The sequence below is a fragment of the Mirounga angustirostris genome, unplaced genomic scaffold, assembly GCF_029215605.1.
Source record: "Mirounga angustirostris isolate CCGP_5_RB_7025 unplaced genomic scaffold, mMirAng1.0.hap1 SCAF_3, whole genome shotgun sequence".
Lineage (NCBI taxonomy): Eukaryota > Metazoa > Chordata > Mammalia > Carnivora > Phocidae > Mirounga > Mirounga angustirostris.
In genome coordinates this window covers 29,534,153-29,551,219 of record NW_026991711.1, presented here as the reverse complement: position 1 = coordinate 29,551,219, position 17,067 = coordinate 29,534,153, and the positions used below count along the sequence as shown (strand labels likewise).

The following is a 17,067-nucleotide window of genomic DNA, read 5'->3' as shown; positions in this document are numbered from 1 at the left end:
GAGACCATAGATGTGGGCCTAGGCCTTAGCTCTGCCCTCACTAACTGTGCAAAATGCGATTGGCCACTTCCCCTTTGAGGGCTTGTTTCCTTGTCCTCACAGTAAGGAAATTGGACCAGGTGCTGTCTAGTCACTTCAGTGCTAATGCAATTACTAAGTGCCAACACGATGGTTGGTATCATGGAAAGAGCCAAGCGCTCTTGAGTTAGAGTACTGTGCTTTCACTTAATCTTTCTGTTTCAGTTTTTCCCTTTGAGAAAATAGGATGGTAATACTTCCTATATTGAATAATTGATGTGAGGATTCACTTATATAAATCACGTAAATCACTTGAACAGTGCCTGGCACATCATGAATTTTCTAAAACCGGTGGTTATTGTTTATTATTTCTATGCAGCAGTAGGTAGATCCAAAAATATATATTCACAGCACTGGAAAACTCCAATCCTTTGAGATGGTCTCTGTATTCATAAATATTTTCTAACAAAATATTTTTATAACAAAAAATGTTTCTCGGTTTTAATATTTGCAGCCACGTGATGTAAATCAACCACTGATCTGATCATTTCTTCCATGTTTTAAAGGGGCCAAAGTCTTGACAGCCTCATCAAAGTGTCTCCTGAAACAAACAGAACTAACCAAAGGTGAGGTTCATGGAACTCTTCTGTTTTTTCCTATTTAACTTAAAAAAAAAATGTAATTCATTGTTCTACCATCAAGACAACCAGTGATGGGACGCAAAACCAACAGCTTTGTGTCATAAACCTAGTGTTCAAGTCCTTGCTCAGGGCTCCCGGGCTGTGGGCTTTAATGGAGGATAAAGAATTTCTTAAAATATCTCTTATCAGTATGGGGTTTGTGTTCCATGCTTGGGATTTCAACATAATTCTATTTCAGCATAATAGTTCAACATAATAGGATGCAATAATTTACATGAAAGGATACGTACGTGATAAAATTAGTTTACAAGTTAATTCTAAAGATTCCTTAAGTGATACAAACCTTTCTGGCCTTTTTCCCTTCAGGATATATAACATAGTGCCCAATGATAATGTATATCAAATTAGGCAACTTGTTTAGGCCTTTGGGGTTAGTGCTGGTATGAGAGCCCATTGCGTGGTAATAGAAATGTCTCTTTAGAGCTATGATTGCCTATTTGGGTGTTTAGAATAAAAGCAATTTATGTAAACCAAAAGTCTTCCTTATTCTGATTTAGCCTTGCATGAAGTGCAATTCTGAAGTGATTTAATTGATACCTTAGAGTAGCCTCAATGTTACACATTCACGTTATGTGTATTACCTGTATACCTTGGAATCAGGAAATACTCTGTTTTTTAAAAGTTCCAGGTTTTGTTGTTTTGTTTGCTTGCTTTTGTTTTTGTTATTTTTTGGAGGGGAGAGAAGCAAGGAATACCTGGAAATGACAAACAATTTTATATTTTTCTCTTGTTTGTTACAACCTCCCAAAATATCCTAAATGCTAATTCTACTACAAAATGTGATATGGAGAATAAAAAGCTTAAGAGCAATTTAAATTTGAGGTTGTCTTGAAAGAAACAAGAATAAAACTAAATTAAATTCTCATATATACATAATTGTATAAGATATGAATTCATAGCCATCTGCTTTTACATAGGGCTAAAAAGAATTCAAGTAATGATGAAGGTTTTTTTTTTAAAGATTTTATTTATTTGTTTGTCAGAGAGAGAGAGAGAGAGAGTGAGCGAGCACAAGCAGGGGGAGCAGCAGGCAGAGGGAGAAGCAGGCTCTCCGCTGAGCAGGGAACCCGATGCAGGGCTCGATCCCAGCACCCTGGGATCATGACCTAAGCTGAAGGCAGATGCTTAACTGACTGAGCCACCAAGGCATCCCTGATGAAGTTTTAAGTTAGCAATAATTTCTTAATGTAATATTAAAGTTGAAAAAAATGTACAGATTATTATTGATTTTAATTTATTTTACCAGCTGTTGCAACTTGAATCATTTTTTTAGGATCCAAACACATTCCCTCAGCAAACACAAGGTAGATTTATCAAGATTATTGAAGACTCCTGAGCAAGTCTCCAATTTCTGCCAAAAAATAAGACTAATCATTTGGCTAAGGGCATTCTGAAAGGGGACATGAAAAAAATGAGAACAAATTGATTTGTTGATGTGTAGTGATGCTGGCTAGACTCTTCTTTTTTCATTGTTTCAATTTATTTCATTACAATATTGAAGCGAATTCTGTATAATTACTACTTGAGAAATCCATTTTGATACAATCATAGCATAACTAGGTCATTACTATAAATTTATAGTTAATCGTTAGTTCATAAAACTGAATAAAACAAAGAATATTGACTTTCTACTCCTTCACAAACCCAAGGATTAGTTTTTTTGTTTTTTGTTTTTTGTTTTTTTTTTCATTTATTCATGAGAGACAGAGAGAGAGAGAGAGGCAGAGGGAGAAGCAGGCTCCCAAGGAGCAGGGAGCCCGATGCGGGACTCGATCCCAGGACCCCGGGATCATGACCCGAGCCGAAGGCAGACGCCTAACCATCTGAGCCACCCAGGCGCCCCCCCAAGGATTAGTTTTTAAATGACTCGAGAAAATTGGTGACATAGCATTCTTATACTTGACCATAATATTTTCGCATGACATTGAATATATTTCTGTCTTCTTGAGTAGTTAAGACTCATTATATCTGGGGTCAAAGGTCAAGAAAAGCATGAGAGAGTAACTCCAAGGTACCTCTCTCAGGATTACTGTGATGATGGTAAAAAGCATGGTGCAGATATAAGGAATTACCATGAACATAGAGGGAGGATGATAGTGGGAAGGAGCGTGAGGGTCCAGGTGCTATGGTTCTGAACCTGGTTCATCCTCTGTTATGTCCTCCTACCTGGCCCCAAAGAGAGGCTTAACTTCCATGGAGCTCTATTTCTTATTTGTAAGGGGAGGATGGTAATATCTACCTCAGTAGGTTGTTTTGAGGATTTTTAAAAACTTTGTAAAGTAGAAACTTGGTAAACATTACTTTTTATCTAGGATCCCATTGTATGGTCCACATGTGTCAAAAGAAAAAAATGTCAGCCATAAAATTTGCAGGTTTCCAGCTGAATTTGAACTTTTATTTTATTTCGTTTTAGCAGGAAAGAAGGTCTTGATGAACTTAATGTGCGCCCCAAAGCTGTCAAAAACATGGCTGGGAAAGAGAAAGATGTTATTTGTTCTGTTTTGTTTTTTTCCTCTTTAAGTACAATACAAACATAAATGGTTTACAGTCATTCTGTGGGCAAACTGAATATAGGTCTTGAAAAGCCGTCACAATTTTTATATGTTCCCGGAAATAAATGTCTATCTGTTACTAGCAAGAAGGAGCGATAGCTGGAGAAAATAATTTGGTAGTGACTTCACTTCTTTTGGCCTCACGTAAAGCAACTGAAGGGAGTGACTGGCGTAGGAACATAGCTGGTCTATGTGCTATATTTGTTTTTTCTTTGTAGTATTGATATTAATACCTTTTCTCTGGAACTGATGAAAATGTTTTAATAATAGTTTTTAAAAAGACCTAGAATGCTTTATTAGATTCATCATCAGCAATACCATGTACTTCAGTTTTAAAGAGTGTTCTCTGGTAGTCAGTGGAAATTTTATGAGGTATATTGTTTCTTAGATGGTTTGATGCTCCCAGCAAAGTTAGGGACCTAAAATTTGTTATTTCTTTAGGTAGTATCTGTAAGATGATAAAACTCACCTTTGCCTCTGGTTATATGAGGATTTTTATACTGTTACACACTACTCCCATTTATATGGGAATTATATATGTTATATATAAGGGATTACACACACACACACACACACATATCTCTTAAGAATGTTCTCATGATTTCCCTTATTGAATTTAGTTGGTACATATAAAAGTGCAAAATCTTAGAGATGAAGGAAGGAACCTGAGAGAACTCCCAGACCTGTTAGTTTGAATAATTTTGAAAACCACTGTTCCAGTCAAACCTATTCCATTTCCAGAAGAGGAAACAGACTCACAAAGATTGAGTGATCTGACCAGGATCACAGAGAAAACTGGTAGAAGACTGGTAGTAGTTCTTGATCTGCTAGGCAGTGAATAATTACTGAGCACCTACCAGGTTTGAAGCTTACAACCAGGTATCATTAGTTGCACATTAGGTATAATTATAGGCCATGGAGGCCAAAAAGAGAATTCAGTAGACATACTTAATCTTATTAACAGCAGGCATTTATCATAGATTAAAGCTAATTATGTACTGGGGGCACAGAGATGTTACTCCAAGAGAATAATAGGTTGTCAATTTAATATATTACATTTTGGAACACTCATGTTCTGCTTGCTGAATGTAGAATGCATTGTCAGGACATTGCATTTAAAAAGAAAAAGAGACACTGACTAGCTAATTTAATAAACATGACAGGCAATCAAGCTCATATTCATAGATTACTAGGAGTAGAAGATGTTAGGGATAGGCAAATTCTTAGAAATGGTCCAGTCTCCTCATTTTACAGATGAGAATGTTGAGGCCAGGGGCAAAAATCTCATAGTCTCCTGTGACTTTTTCTAACTCCCAGACCAACTCCTGTTCTTGAAATCACAGCACACGAACTTTGATCTTAAATGAAAGTTATCTTGATGTTGTCTTTGGAAAAATAGCCTTTTAGGTCCTCTGTTCATTTTTAATAAGATTATTACTTTGTATGGTGACAGATGGTAACTACACTTATTGTGGTGAGCATTTCATAATGTATAGAATTGTCAAATCACTGTTGTATACCTGAAACTAATATGTCAACTATACTTCAATTAAAAAATTTTAAAAAAATAAAAGTAAATGAAAGTTAAGTACCTCCAGAAATAGTGGAGGCTTATAAAGCTAGGATTGTTGCTTTTGCCATGGAACAGCCAGGAAGTGTCCTTTACTGCTCCACAGGGTCCCTTGAAATATGACTTCATAGATGACAATGGCACAAATGTGCAAGTGACTGCAAAACTTTATAGCTCTTCAACTACATGGAGGTAATAATAGCTAAATATTCTAATACATCTCTTTCCTACATCCTTAAAGCAAAAACAAATGAAAGCAGTCACTTGAGTAGGAAGAGTTACATTTTTCCTGGATAAACTTTAGATATAAGATTCCTGTGTGTGCAGGGATCCAGGGCCTAAAAAAAAGGTGTATAAATTTGTTAGTTTCAATTCATTGAGCTAAATTGCATGATGCTATCAATCAAGGCAATTCAGAACTGATACCAAGATCCTTGTTTTGTTAAAAACACCGTGCTGTCTTTTTAGGAGTAGTGGTAGAATATAGCATACATTTCTATATTTTCTAAGCTAGGATTTCTCAAACTGTGGGTCAAAACCAGTTAAAGGGTCTTGTAATTAATGTAGTGAGTGGCAATCAGTATTTTTCCCAATTAAATAAAATTAATTAGAATGGAAAATATGAGAGTTCTTATGTAGTAAAGGTATTATTTAATGAAATTTGTGTTTGCTTATGTATGTCTGTCTGTCTGGAAAGAGAGTGTTGGGCTGTGATACAAAATGTATTTCTTAATGGGCTTTATGAAACAGTAATTTGAATATCACTGTTCTAGGCTATTGGATAAATCAGATTTTCTGTGCTCATCAGAACAGTGAAAAATGCAAGTTCTCATGGTTGTGTGTGCAGCTTACTCTAATTATGCTGGTACACAAATATTATATGTAGTTACACTAAGAAATATTGTGATTAATTTATACGTTAAAAGACTGTGGCCTTTGAATTTATTATCTCCTCTACAAAGTTTTGTTCTTTGTATTTTTCCTCTAATATGTAAAATTAACCTCACTTTAATTTAATTTAATTTAATTTTATTTAATTTTATTTTAATTCCAGTGTAGTTAACATACAGTCTTACATTAGTTTAAGGTGTACAATAACCTCACTTTAGAGATTATTGTCTTTTAGGCACAGTTGAGCTTTATAACAGATTTGCAATCAGTTCATGCAAGGAAATTATATTTTGGATAGCTGTCATATGTTAATCATTCCTTTAATGGTATTGGAGACATCAATTGATTATCTTTAATTGCGAATACTATTATTGGAGATAATTCAAAACAGTGAAAATTCAATTAGTGGCTTTCTGTCTACCATGAAAATCTGAGAATGATGATGGAAAGAAGGAACTGAGTGAAGCCAGAAGCTGGGAAGCACATTCTATGGGAATATTAGGACTGGGGAGGGAAATGCAGACCTTTTCTTAGAACTTTTTGGTGATGAAGCTCTAAATGGCTCCCCTTCAGTCCTTAACCTTGTTTCAATCTTTTTGACAGGCAAAATGTCTCTTACTTTTCTATAAGGAAAAAGGACTGCTGTTGGGGTGTTGGGAAGACAGGCAGGTTGTTGTCCAAGATGGTACTGAAAAGCAGGTGTTCTCAGTCCTGCAATTTCTTGCCATGACAGACTATCTTATTTCTCTAAATAAATATTAAAAAGGGGTTTAAAGGAACACTTTGAAGAATCATCACTTGCTAGCCCTTAAAACAAGGTATTACACTGAGGCAGTGAATGGCAGCAAACTATGTGGGAAGAAATACTGTTTGTGACTGAGAAAAGAAACTGGTGGGGCTTCCAATAGGAAGTCTTCAGAGTCTGTAAGTCATTTGACCATGAACAGCTGCGTTTAATTCAGCTTTTTATTTATTGTAAAGGAAAGAAAAGTCACCAATTTAATGGATTGCTGGAATTCTCCATGCCAAGCCTTAGGCTAAGTATAATTCCAATTTTAGAGCTTATTAAAAAAAATATCTTCAGTTGGTGAATATGATCTTAAAAATAACAAGGAAAAGGACAGGAAAATCAGAGTGTATGTCCATAATGTTAAAACACTGCAGAGTTTAAAGTTGTTAATCACCAGATGTTTGCTGTGAATGCCTGCCGGTGTGGCCCCATGGATGTGCTCTGGCTTTGAAGTATGTTAAGTCTGAGCAGCTTCTCTTCCAATCCAGCAAAATTTGTCCCCCCTAAAGCTAGGAAACTTATTTCAAGGCTGTTCTGTGCCCAACCAGTATGTATCATACTAAGTGATAAGGTAGCTAATCCTTTCTTCTAATTCCAACCAACTTGAACCTGCATTATCTCTAACACAAATTAACAAATTTCTAATTTTTTTTTTCACTTAAAGAAATCAAGATCTTGATAAGCTCATCAGAGTGAATCCTGAAACTCTCACCAACAACCAGAGGTAATAGAACTATATTCATTTTTGTGCTTTGGTCAAGGAGAACGTTTTGTTTTATTATTATTTCAAGCAGATTTGTAACCTGAATCCTCCTGCCAAAAGAACTTTATCATTAACCTGCTCTCCTTTTATTTTTCTATTTAAAGAAACCAGGATCTGGATAACCTCATCAAAGTGAATCCTGCAGTGACCAGAAGCAGTCAGGGGTAATCAGATAAAAGCAGTCATTTCATGTTTTCATCTGCCTGTTGCCCCTGGGTGGAGTGGATTTATAATGTCGCTTTATTGACCTAGCCCAACCAAAAACCTATCCCTAATCTGAACTTTTTTTTTTTCTCTTTCGAACAGTGAAGGCTTGGACAATCTCGTTAAAGTGAAATCTTCAGCTCTCAGAAACCCTGAGCGGTAAATGACTTTGCCTAACTATCTTGATGTGGTCTCAAGGTTCTAGTTAGGAATTTTGTTTCCTTCTCTCTCAAAGAAGCCTTTTCTTCTTCTTTAGTGTTCAAATGAAGACGCAAGTATAACTCATGGGTCTCCTGTCAGCAAGGAAACATGTTGCATTCTTCTGGAATCAACAACCAAAGCACTATTGACTCAGTTCTGTACTTTTTATTTGCAGTAAGACAACTTAGTGTTCATTGTCTGTAGCAAATGGAGTGCTAGGGCTGACATGAAAACTGAGTGCAATCAAATAAGAAGAAAAAGTATCTCAAGAAATTGAACCAAACTGGTGGCTTATATAGATGACTATAAGAGCAGCAAAGAGGATATTTAGGGTCCTCAAAATCACAGATCCACAGCTTGTGTGGGCTCACAAAATATTACAGCTGATTTTACCCCTGAACTTCCATTTTGAGTTCTGCAAATATCTTATGATTTACTATCTTTATGTGATATCTTTTGCCTAAAGGGCTTTATTAATAAACAATAAGGTAATAATAGATAATGCACCAGAGTGCATTATATTAGCAATTCAAATTGTCCTGTTGACCTGCAATGTTATCATGATAAACATAGAGCTGAGAACCATAGTCTCAATATTCTAAGATCAAGAAAGCAAGTTAACATATGGAGAAGTGCTACGGACCCGCTAGGAGAAAGAAGACCGTGTAGTACACTCATTGGCCCAGCTCTTATATCTCCTAGTTTGTTGTCTACATTAGTGCATGATTTTGCTGTTTCTGTTTGTATGTTTTTATCACTGTGCTGCTGGGGTCTTTGGAGCAGGCGGGCACAAAGGTGCTTGAAGAGCCGTCCTACTGAGAATAGCATTTATCAACACCTCTGGTGTGACTGGCAATTTCGATACATTTAATCCTTACAGCTACCCCATGCGAAATATATTCACACACCCTGTCTTATAGAAGAGGAAACTATAGCTCAAAGACATTCAGTGACCTTATTAAGAAAGAAAACCCATCCCAGATCTAAACTGAAGCCCTTCTGATGTCACTAAATAGAAGAAAAACAAAAAATCTGTGGCTAAAACAGTTCAGACTCCCCTCTTCTTCCCACCCTTCATACTCCCCACAGTCTCTTCCCTTCTAAGGCCCCCTCCCACCCTGCAGCCAAAGGACTACAATTAGAAACATTTATTCTAGAAAATTATCACTAAAGTGACAGGGACGGGAGAAAAGTAGTTGTTTCCTAGAGATTTCCTAATAGCTGAAATGACAACACACTTTTGCTGTCGACCCTGCCACTGAGAATTGTATGGAAATATCTTTGTTAAGTAAAACCATTTCTTCATAGTGGTTTTGGTGGGGACAGATTTTTCTTTTCATTAGTAGCAGTATGAGGAGTTCCCCTACCATGTAGGAAGGGTTAGGTTTACGAACCACATGTGGAATCACTAACAGTGGTTACTGTGGCCAACTCTTCCCTCCGTGGCTGATTCCACAAGATGCGCTTCTGTCTGTCTGTCTCTCTCTTTCTCACACACACACACACACACACACACGCATGTGAGCATGCACACTCACACTTTCCCCTTTTTCTCACTTTCCCTTCCTTCCCTCCTTCTTTCTGGCAAATGTGCTTTGTTGACAGAGGATGGCAACTTTTCTGCCTTTTGTTTATTAGAAGACGCTAATTTTATAAAAAGGTAGTTTGTATTTTGGCAACTTCTAAAACAATTTCTATAGAAAGAATACATTTTCCTTATATGGGTGAGATTCCTAAAAAAAGGAAATTTAAAAACATTGTCCATCATGTTGCTTTTAGACAGCAGCTTGATCCATGAATCTAAACCTAGGCAGTGTCTGATTGTTCTTTAGGGGTGACACCAGATTTAATGATAATCAGCCAGGTTGTTCAAGAACTAGAGCAGAACAAACAGGAAAGCTGCTTATTTGAAAAAAGTGACTTCATTCAATTGGTTCAGCCACCTGTAATATAATGTATCTACCCTGCCCACTTGATTTTAATGGGGGATAAAGAGGGGGCATTTTAAAGGATTTCCCAGAGGAATAATAGCCACAGGCTGTTTTACATTCAATTCAATGTGACAGGAGCACTGATTATTTAATAGTAGAACAGCAGTGAATCAGAATCCTTTTTATGTGACTTTGCTGACATTTCTAGCAGCTGTATATTTAATTCACAGTTAGAGGCAGAATAAACTTTGGTCATCGATCAGAATGTAAGCAGGTGTCCCTGAACTCCTTCTAGGAACACAACAACCTGAACAAATGCAGATGTGCACAGAATTTTCATTTATTCAGGGAGAAACTGCATGGCTTTTAGCAGTGACAGTTTCACATTTTCACGAACCAACATAAAAGGAAGACGTTCAATTATCTGCAGCCCATAAACTGCTGCTCCCAATTGAAGATTGAAAAATAGCTCGTGCCACTTAGACCTGTACAGTTAGAAAAGGCATCCTTCATCTGAAGTAGAAAAAATATTCTGAACTATTTACATTATTATACTTCCATAATTTTAAGGACTTCCTATTGGCTAAGACATACACCTCCAAGTTCTAGTATTGCAACAAGACAAGTGGTTCTTCCTATCTTCCTGATGCAGATTGCTCATATTTCTACTCAGGAAAGAAAGCTGGGGGGAGGGGTAACCTTGACTCTTTCCCGTGCTTCATTTCCCACATAATCAGTAGGTCACTTTGGAGGCTTCTATCTCAGGAACTAAGACATTTCATCTTCCCCGATACTACCATAACTGGATTATAATTGTCTTCTTTTTTTTTTTTTAAGATTTTATTTATTTATTTGACAGAAAGAGACATAGTGAGAGAGGGAACACAAGCAGGGGGAGTGGGAGAGGGAGAAGCAGGCTTCCCGCGGAGCAGGGAGCCCGGATGCGGGGCTTGATCCCAGCATCCTGGGATCATGACCCAAGCAGAAGGCAGACTCTTAACTACTGAACCACCCAGGAGCCCCTATAATTCCGTCTTCTAATTGGTCCCTCTGCTGCCAGTCTTGCCTCCTGTTCTTCAGTCCATCAGCCACAGTATAGAGTGACCTTCCTCAAACAGAAATCTGATCATGTCATTCTGAACAAATCTTCCTGTGGCTTTCCATTGCCATTGGACAATGACCATACTCCTTAACATGGTTTCCAAAGCCTACCTTATTCTGCCTCCACAGGCTTCCTCTCCCACCTCCCATGATGCTCCCCCCACAAGCAAACCCACCCATCTTTCATCTGTATTGCATTGATAATTTCTACTTATCCCTTAGGTCTCAAAATAGCTGTCTCTTACTTAGCTCTAGGAGGTCCCCTGGACCCACCACATCTGCATCAGGTGCTTCTTCTAGACATTCTCAAGCTCTCTGATCCTGTCCCATAGCATTTGTCTCATAGGGGGAATTATTATTTAATCATCTTTCCCCAGATGTAAGATTTTTGAGGGTAAGGATTGGGTCTGTCTTATTCACTTCTTTATTTACAGTGTAGAACATAATGCCTGGCCCATATTAGGTGCTTAACAAATACTTTGTGAATCAAAGGCTAAAATCTCAAACTAATCAAGGATCTTTGATCATCCAGCTAGTAAAGTTTACTGCTTTCCAGCTCTAACATTCTGAGCCCCCAGGAGTGAAACCAGATTGAAGAAATCTGATATTTTATGACTGGTCTACTTGCTTAAGCCAATGACTATCTCTTGCTCATGACAGAATCTCAATCAACCATGGTGAATTAGAGCCACTAAAATCCTTGGTTACATCTTATATTTAAAATACCTACATTGTCCAATTTCTCTATGGACCTGTTAATTTGTTTAATAGAAAATATTTAAGATTCTCTCATTGAAAAGAACTATAAAGATATACAAATCTGGGCCCATTTTGCCATGTCAACAGAGCTGAAGAATTATACCAGTTATCTCACTGTATTCTGTACTTTCAGAGAGCCAAATATTCCTTTTGAACTAAAGCTTAATGCCTAAGATTTAGTTCTTGGCACAAAAGAAGTGCCATAGTAAACTTTTTATATGGAGGCTCTTAATTTTGCAAATGTGTTTGATACTCTACAAAAGCAATTTAAGTAAGCTGTAGAGAGAGAAACATATTGCAGCTTTTAATAAATACCTCCCACACCCTCATGAGAGAGGAAGAGCAATGGTGAGTGACCTGTTAACTTTCTCTCATGTAGCACTTACCTTGAGAAAAGTTACATAATAGCAGACATAGTAATACCTATTTTTTTTCTTAATCTGCTCTGTAAGGGAGTGTTATATTCCTTAATGGGACAGTGGAAAATAAATTACATTTATTGGCTTATATTGTATATTTATTGGCTTAAATTACATTTATTGGCTTATTGGATAAATAGCTTATATTCAAAAGTTGTGCTATGACTCTACATAACAGATGACTCATTCCCCCCTTCCCCAAATTTTGAAATCTACATTTAAAAAGCATTTTTGGTCGCAAAGGTTAAAATTTCTTTTTAGCATTTCTCACTGTGTCCACGGAGAACTTTCCTTGGAGCTAATTCCAACTACTCATAAATGTACACAAGTCTTCCTTCCACTGCAACTGCCATGGAAAGGGTTTGGAATCAAGCCTTTGCTCCACCCTGCTGCATGGAGCTGGTCTTCTAGAAAAATCTACGTGTCACACTTTGGCTCAAGGTGTTTCATTTTCCGCCACAGTGTAGAAGACATGATGTAATAGATGTGCTCATAATTTATTTTTATATCCTTCAACTTGGGAAGTTTATGGGCAATCTGAACTTCTTTTATTGGATCTTCAGATCTAGCTGATGACATCAATCAGGGTGAACAACCAAAGCAAATACACACGTTGTGCTCTTCATAATCTGGAACTTTTCATTTTGCTTTAAATATTAGTATAGATTATTCAGAATAAAATCTCATAATCCACTCTATCAAACTTGATATGCGCTGCTGTTTAATTAAAACACCAAAAATTCTAAAAAACCACTAATAATACGGCTTAGCCGATGATTCATGGTTCTATCATGTTGGGGGTATGTTCCTTTGAAGGCATGTATGGCATAGGTTCCAACTTTGAGTTACCTACTTGTAATTACTGGATTTGTTAGATTTGGGCTTCTTCTTCTTCCTCAGGCCAAAACTCATTCCTGTTCTCCCTCATGATAGCTGGGATCCAAAAAGGCTTGGGTCCCGAGGCAAGGGTGGGAGGACATGCAAAGATCCAGTATGTGCAGCAGCCAGGATCGAATGGAAGGTACCAGCAGAAGCGAGGCGGTGCAGGACCAGACTCACAAACTAAATGTAATTGCGCTGTGAGGGCAGAAGCAGATCTCTATTAGTTTTCTAGGGCTGTCATAACACGTACCACAGACTGAATGGCTTAAAATAGAAATTTATTTTCTCACAGTGCTAGAGGCTGGAAGTCCAAGAATAAGACATCTGTAAGGTTGGGTCCTTCTGAAGATAGAGAAAGAAGAATCTATTCCAAGGTTTCTCTCCTTGGCTTGTAGAGGGTTGCCTTCACCCTGTATCTTCACATTGTCTTACATCTGTGTGTGTCTTCATCCAAATTTCCTCTTCTTGTAAAGATACCAGTCATACTGGAGTAGGGCCCACCCCAATGACCACATTTGAACTTGATAACCTGTGTGAAGACCCTGTCTCTAAATCAGGTCTCATTCTGACCATACTGGCATTAGGACTTCAACATATGAATTTGGTGGGGGAACGCCATTTGACCCGTAACAACATCCCAGAACAAGGAAACAAAGCCAGAGTTGAGAGCTGTATGAAAAAAGAAATATATGTAATTCAGGGGTGAAGTAAGGCAGGCTCTGGGTGACTGACACCAAGGGAGATGAAATATCCATCACTGCCTTTACTGATCTTTTTCTACACGGTCATGATGTACACTGTGTCCCTAGATGTGGGTAGAGCTGACTGCCTTAAGGGTTCAGGGTCTGATGTCTTCCCCTTTAATATCTTTTCCCAGAGCTAGCTAAGGTAGTTAAAGATTTCCCCTGGAGATGTAGAAAAAGAGAACTTAAACTTAATTTCCCAAATATGTTTGGAGCAGCTTCTGTGTACAAGGTCACGTAAGGTCATGGTAATGAGACTCTACTCTCAAGTTGTAGTGAAAACCACCAGTGTCCTTAAATAATGGCACTCAGTTCATCCTAGGTTAACAGTGGAAGGAGAATCATTTGCTGGGACAAAATTTTAATTCCCCCAAGATTCACAGTTCTGGTGATCTCTCACTATTTACTACTGCCAACCATCCTAGGAAACTGGATTATGTAACATCACGATACATCTCTTCATTTTATTTCATTATCCCCGAGTATTTAGTGAAGTATTATTTTAAAACGATAAAAGGAGGATCACTTAATGCCAGGTTATTAAAATAGTACAGTGGCCCCTGCAGCCAAGAAGCTAGCTCTAATAATTAGCGGAGGACCTTCAGGGGTTCAGCAAAAGCCTTCTGTCTCCATTTCTAAATTTGAACGATGTGATCTGGGAGGTTTCCTTACATAGTTCTAGCATTTATGTCGTTGAGGGAGTCAGTTCTGAATTTTACATCATCCAGCCTACAGGATCAAATGATTGCTACACTTCCAAGCTACTTCTGAAATCTTGTGCTTTTGACATGTATTAATTAGCATATTTTCCTGACTATAACTCACATTAAAAAAATGATCTAATTTCTACATTTTTAAAATTATGCAGCTAGTTTTTTAAATGTGAAGTTTAAGTGTGGCTATGGAATGCTGCCTATTTTGCAGATTTACCAATTATTGATGGTTTGGATGTTATATAAAAAGAGTACTAAGCCTTGTTATACTAGAAGAACTTTTTTATAGTATTTTTCATCCTTATCAATATTAATTTCATAAGTAAGAGTCCATACTCTGATGCCATGTATAAGAACCTTATTTAAATCTACTATTCACAATCACGAGAAGGGAGATTTATGAAAACTAGAGCTAATTCCCAAGGTGAAAAAAATTAGAGCAGAAATAAAAATGAAAAGGTAGTCCATCAAAATATTGGAATCAATAGTGCCTACTGCTGTGTCACTGAACTTCTAGTAATTATCATTTACTTACGCTTATTCAGTTCACGCATGACTGGGGGCATTGTGCCATGAATTTTATTTACATTAGCTCATTCATCCTCACCGCAACCTTATGAAATTAAATATGATTAGTCTAGTTTACAAAAGGAAGATTAGGAAGGTTGATTAACAAGGAAATAGGGAAAGAGATGACTTCATTGTTTTGACTCCTAAACAAGGCTCCCAATTAATCGGGTTCATGACAAAGGCTTTTCTAAACTCACGGGGAAAAAAAATCAAGAACCACCAGTGTTATAACCAAATATATAAATAACTAATGTATGAATAACATACCAGGGGATATTGTATATCATGAAAGTGTATCTAATCATTACTGCAACTCTATTCAAGAATCTAATTGTCCCGTTTATCCTCCACATTATGAATTGTTTACTCAAATTTTGGGTTTTGTGTTTCTGTGATCTACAAAGCTGGAATGAAGTCTCTAATTAAATATCCAAGAATTGATTTCAGATGGGCAGGTGGCTTGGCCTCAAATCTTGACTCTTTAACAAATTAGTTAATTGACCTTGGAAAATTCACTTAGCCTTCCTGAGCCCTAGATGCTGTCCTACAGGATTTTGTGAGATCTGAATGAAATCATCCATGTGAAAATACATAGTTAGTACTTTGTGACACAAAGTTAGTAATCATTAAATGTTAACTGAATGTGACTATAAATCGGTTGTTTATTTTCAGATTTCTTAAAACTTATAAAACATTAGTTCTTTCTCTCTCACACATAATCCACACTCTTATATTTGAGTTGTATAGGTCAATTAGCTCAATGTCAGATTTCCAATGTCCCGTATAATATATATATTATATTTATACATATTTATATTATACATATTAATTATATGTATTTTTCTCCTATAGAGACCAAGACCTGAAAAATGTAATTGAAGTAAATTCTAATGTGCCTAAAAACAAAAATGGAAGGTAAGACTTATTATAATTTACTTTTTTGTTATCAATCCCATATAAGCCTACATAAATTATATAACCTTAGAAGATTTGCTGAGGAGTTGAATTGTATTATGGTATAGATTTAAATACTACTGAAATACAAAAATCAATATACAGGGTACTTAATAGCTGATATGGAAAAAAGTGAACAAAATTCAAATTCTATTGGAATTTTGGACAAAGGGGCTTCTATTCAATTGCTTCGTGTAAAAGGCATCATGGAAATTCAAAGCTCTGCACTTGGGCTGTGAAAATTTATTTTTACTTATTGTTGCTTGGTAGTTCTTCAGTGGTGCAGAAAGTACTCTGGGACTTTCTTCCTTGGATACCTAGTTCTAAAAGAATGCACGGATTCATCACAGCTATAAGACAGGACCTAGTTTTGAAATTTCTTTACACCACAGAGTATAATAGCATTAAACTGTTGTACTTTGTTCTTTGTTTGTTTGTTTGTTTACAAGGAAAGTATAGCTTATAGAAGCTATACTTCATTGTTGTTACAGACTGTTTGAGAAAGCATGTTTTGCAATCCCCCCTCCCCACATATGGGAGACCCCAAACCAATAGGTTCCTATTTTTTACCTTCGTAAGGTGCAGTTGTCTTTTCTATTAATTTTTTTTATGCAAAGAAATGATATTGTCAACATTGTGTGTGGAGAGTGGAAAAGCAGGAAGAGATCTGGGTCACTTCTTCCCCATAATGTCTACAAAAGATTTGCATCTAATGGGTAGTTTCTTTCTGTTCCCTTAATTCCTTAAATCATCTTCTGCCTTTTCTTCTTGTATCACAAAAAGCCTTTGATAAAATGAGGGAGGGTAAATTTTCAATAGGATCTGTTTATCTTAGAAAAACATCCACTACTTTGGGAATAGGACCGGGCTTACAGTTAATCAGTCTTCCAGATAATTCAAGTATTATTTGGAAGTGATCAAGGTAAAAAAATTTTCAAGTCAATGATCATGTATGATTAAGGAACTTCTCATTTAATATGACTTGACAGATGTTCCAATTTCAGTATGGCTTTTTCATGAAATGGGTTTTATTGGAAGGATTAATGAAGAAATGAAATTTTATGGAAATTCAAGAGCAGGAATGGTAGCCTGGCCAGGCCTCATAGAGGCCTGAACTGGAAGGTTGTTCCTTCTCGGCCAGAGAACATTCCATCAGGAATCCGTGAACATTAACCCTGGTTCTTTGTCATTACTACAACTCAGCTACTCCCTGAATTTTGGCTCCTCCCCATTTTCCTCCCACTCTTCCTTCTGCCTGTTGGCCTCCTTATTCTCTATATCTCTTTGATAACCAAGATTCTTTGC

General features: G+C 36.9%; 1 protein-coding gene across 3 annotated transcripts in view; it reads left to right on the top strand.

The window, feature by feature from the left end:
• The window catches only part of SCEL (sciellin), a 311,451-nt gene that overhangs the window by 277,285 nt on the left and 17,099 nt on the right, over positions 1-17,067 (top strand). For all 3 annotated transcript variants that reach the window (XM_054506373.2, XM_064585976.1, XM_064585978.1), the window contains 5 exons: positions 585-644; positions 7,187-7,246; positions 7,390-7,449; positions 7,592-7,648; positions 15,661-15,723. In XM_054506373.2, coding sequence (XP_054362348.1) covers positions 585-644; positions 7,187-7,246; positions 7,390-7,449; positions 7,592-7,648; positions 15,661-15,723 — 300 coding nt within the window. The remainder of the gene's footprint in view (positions 1-584; positions 645-7,186; positions 7,247-7,389; positions 7,450-7,591; positions 7,649-15,660; positions 15,724-17,067) is intronic.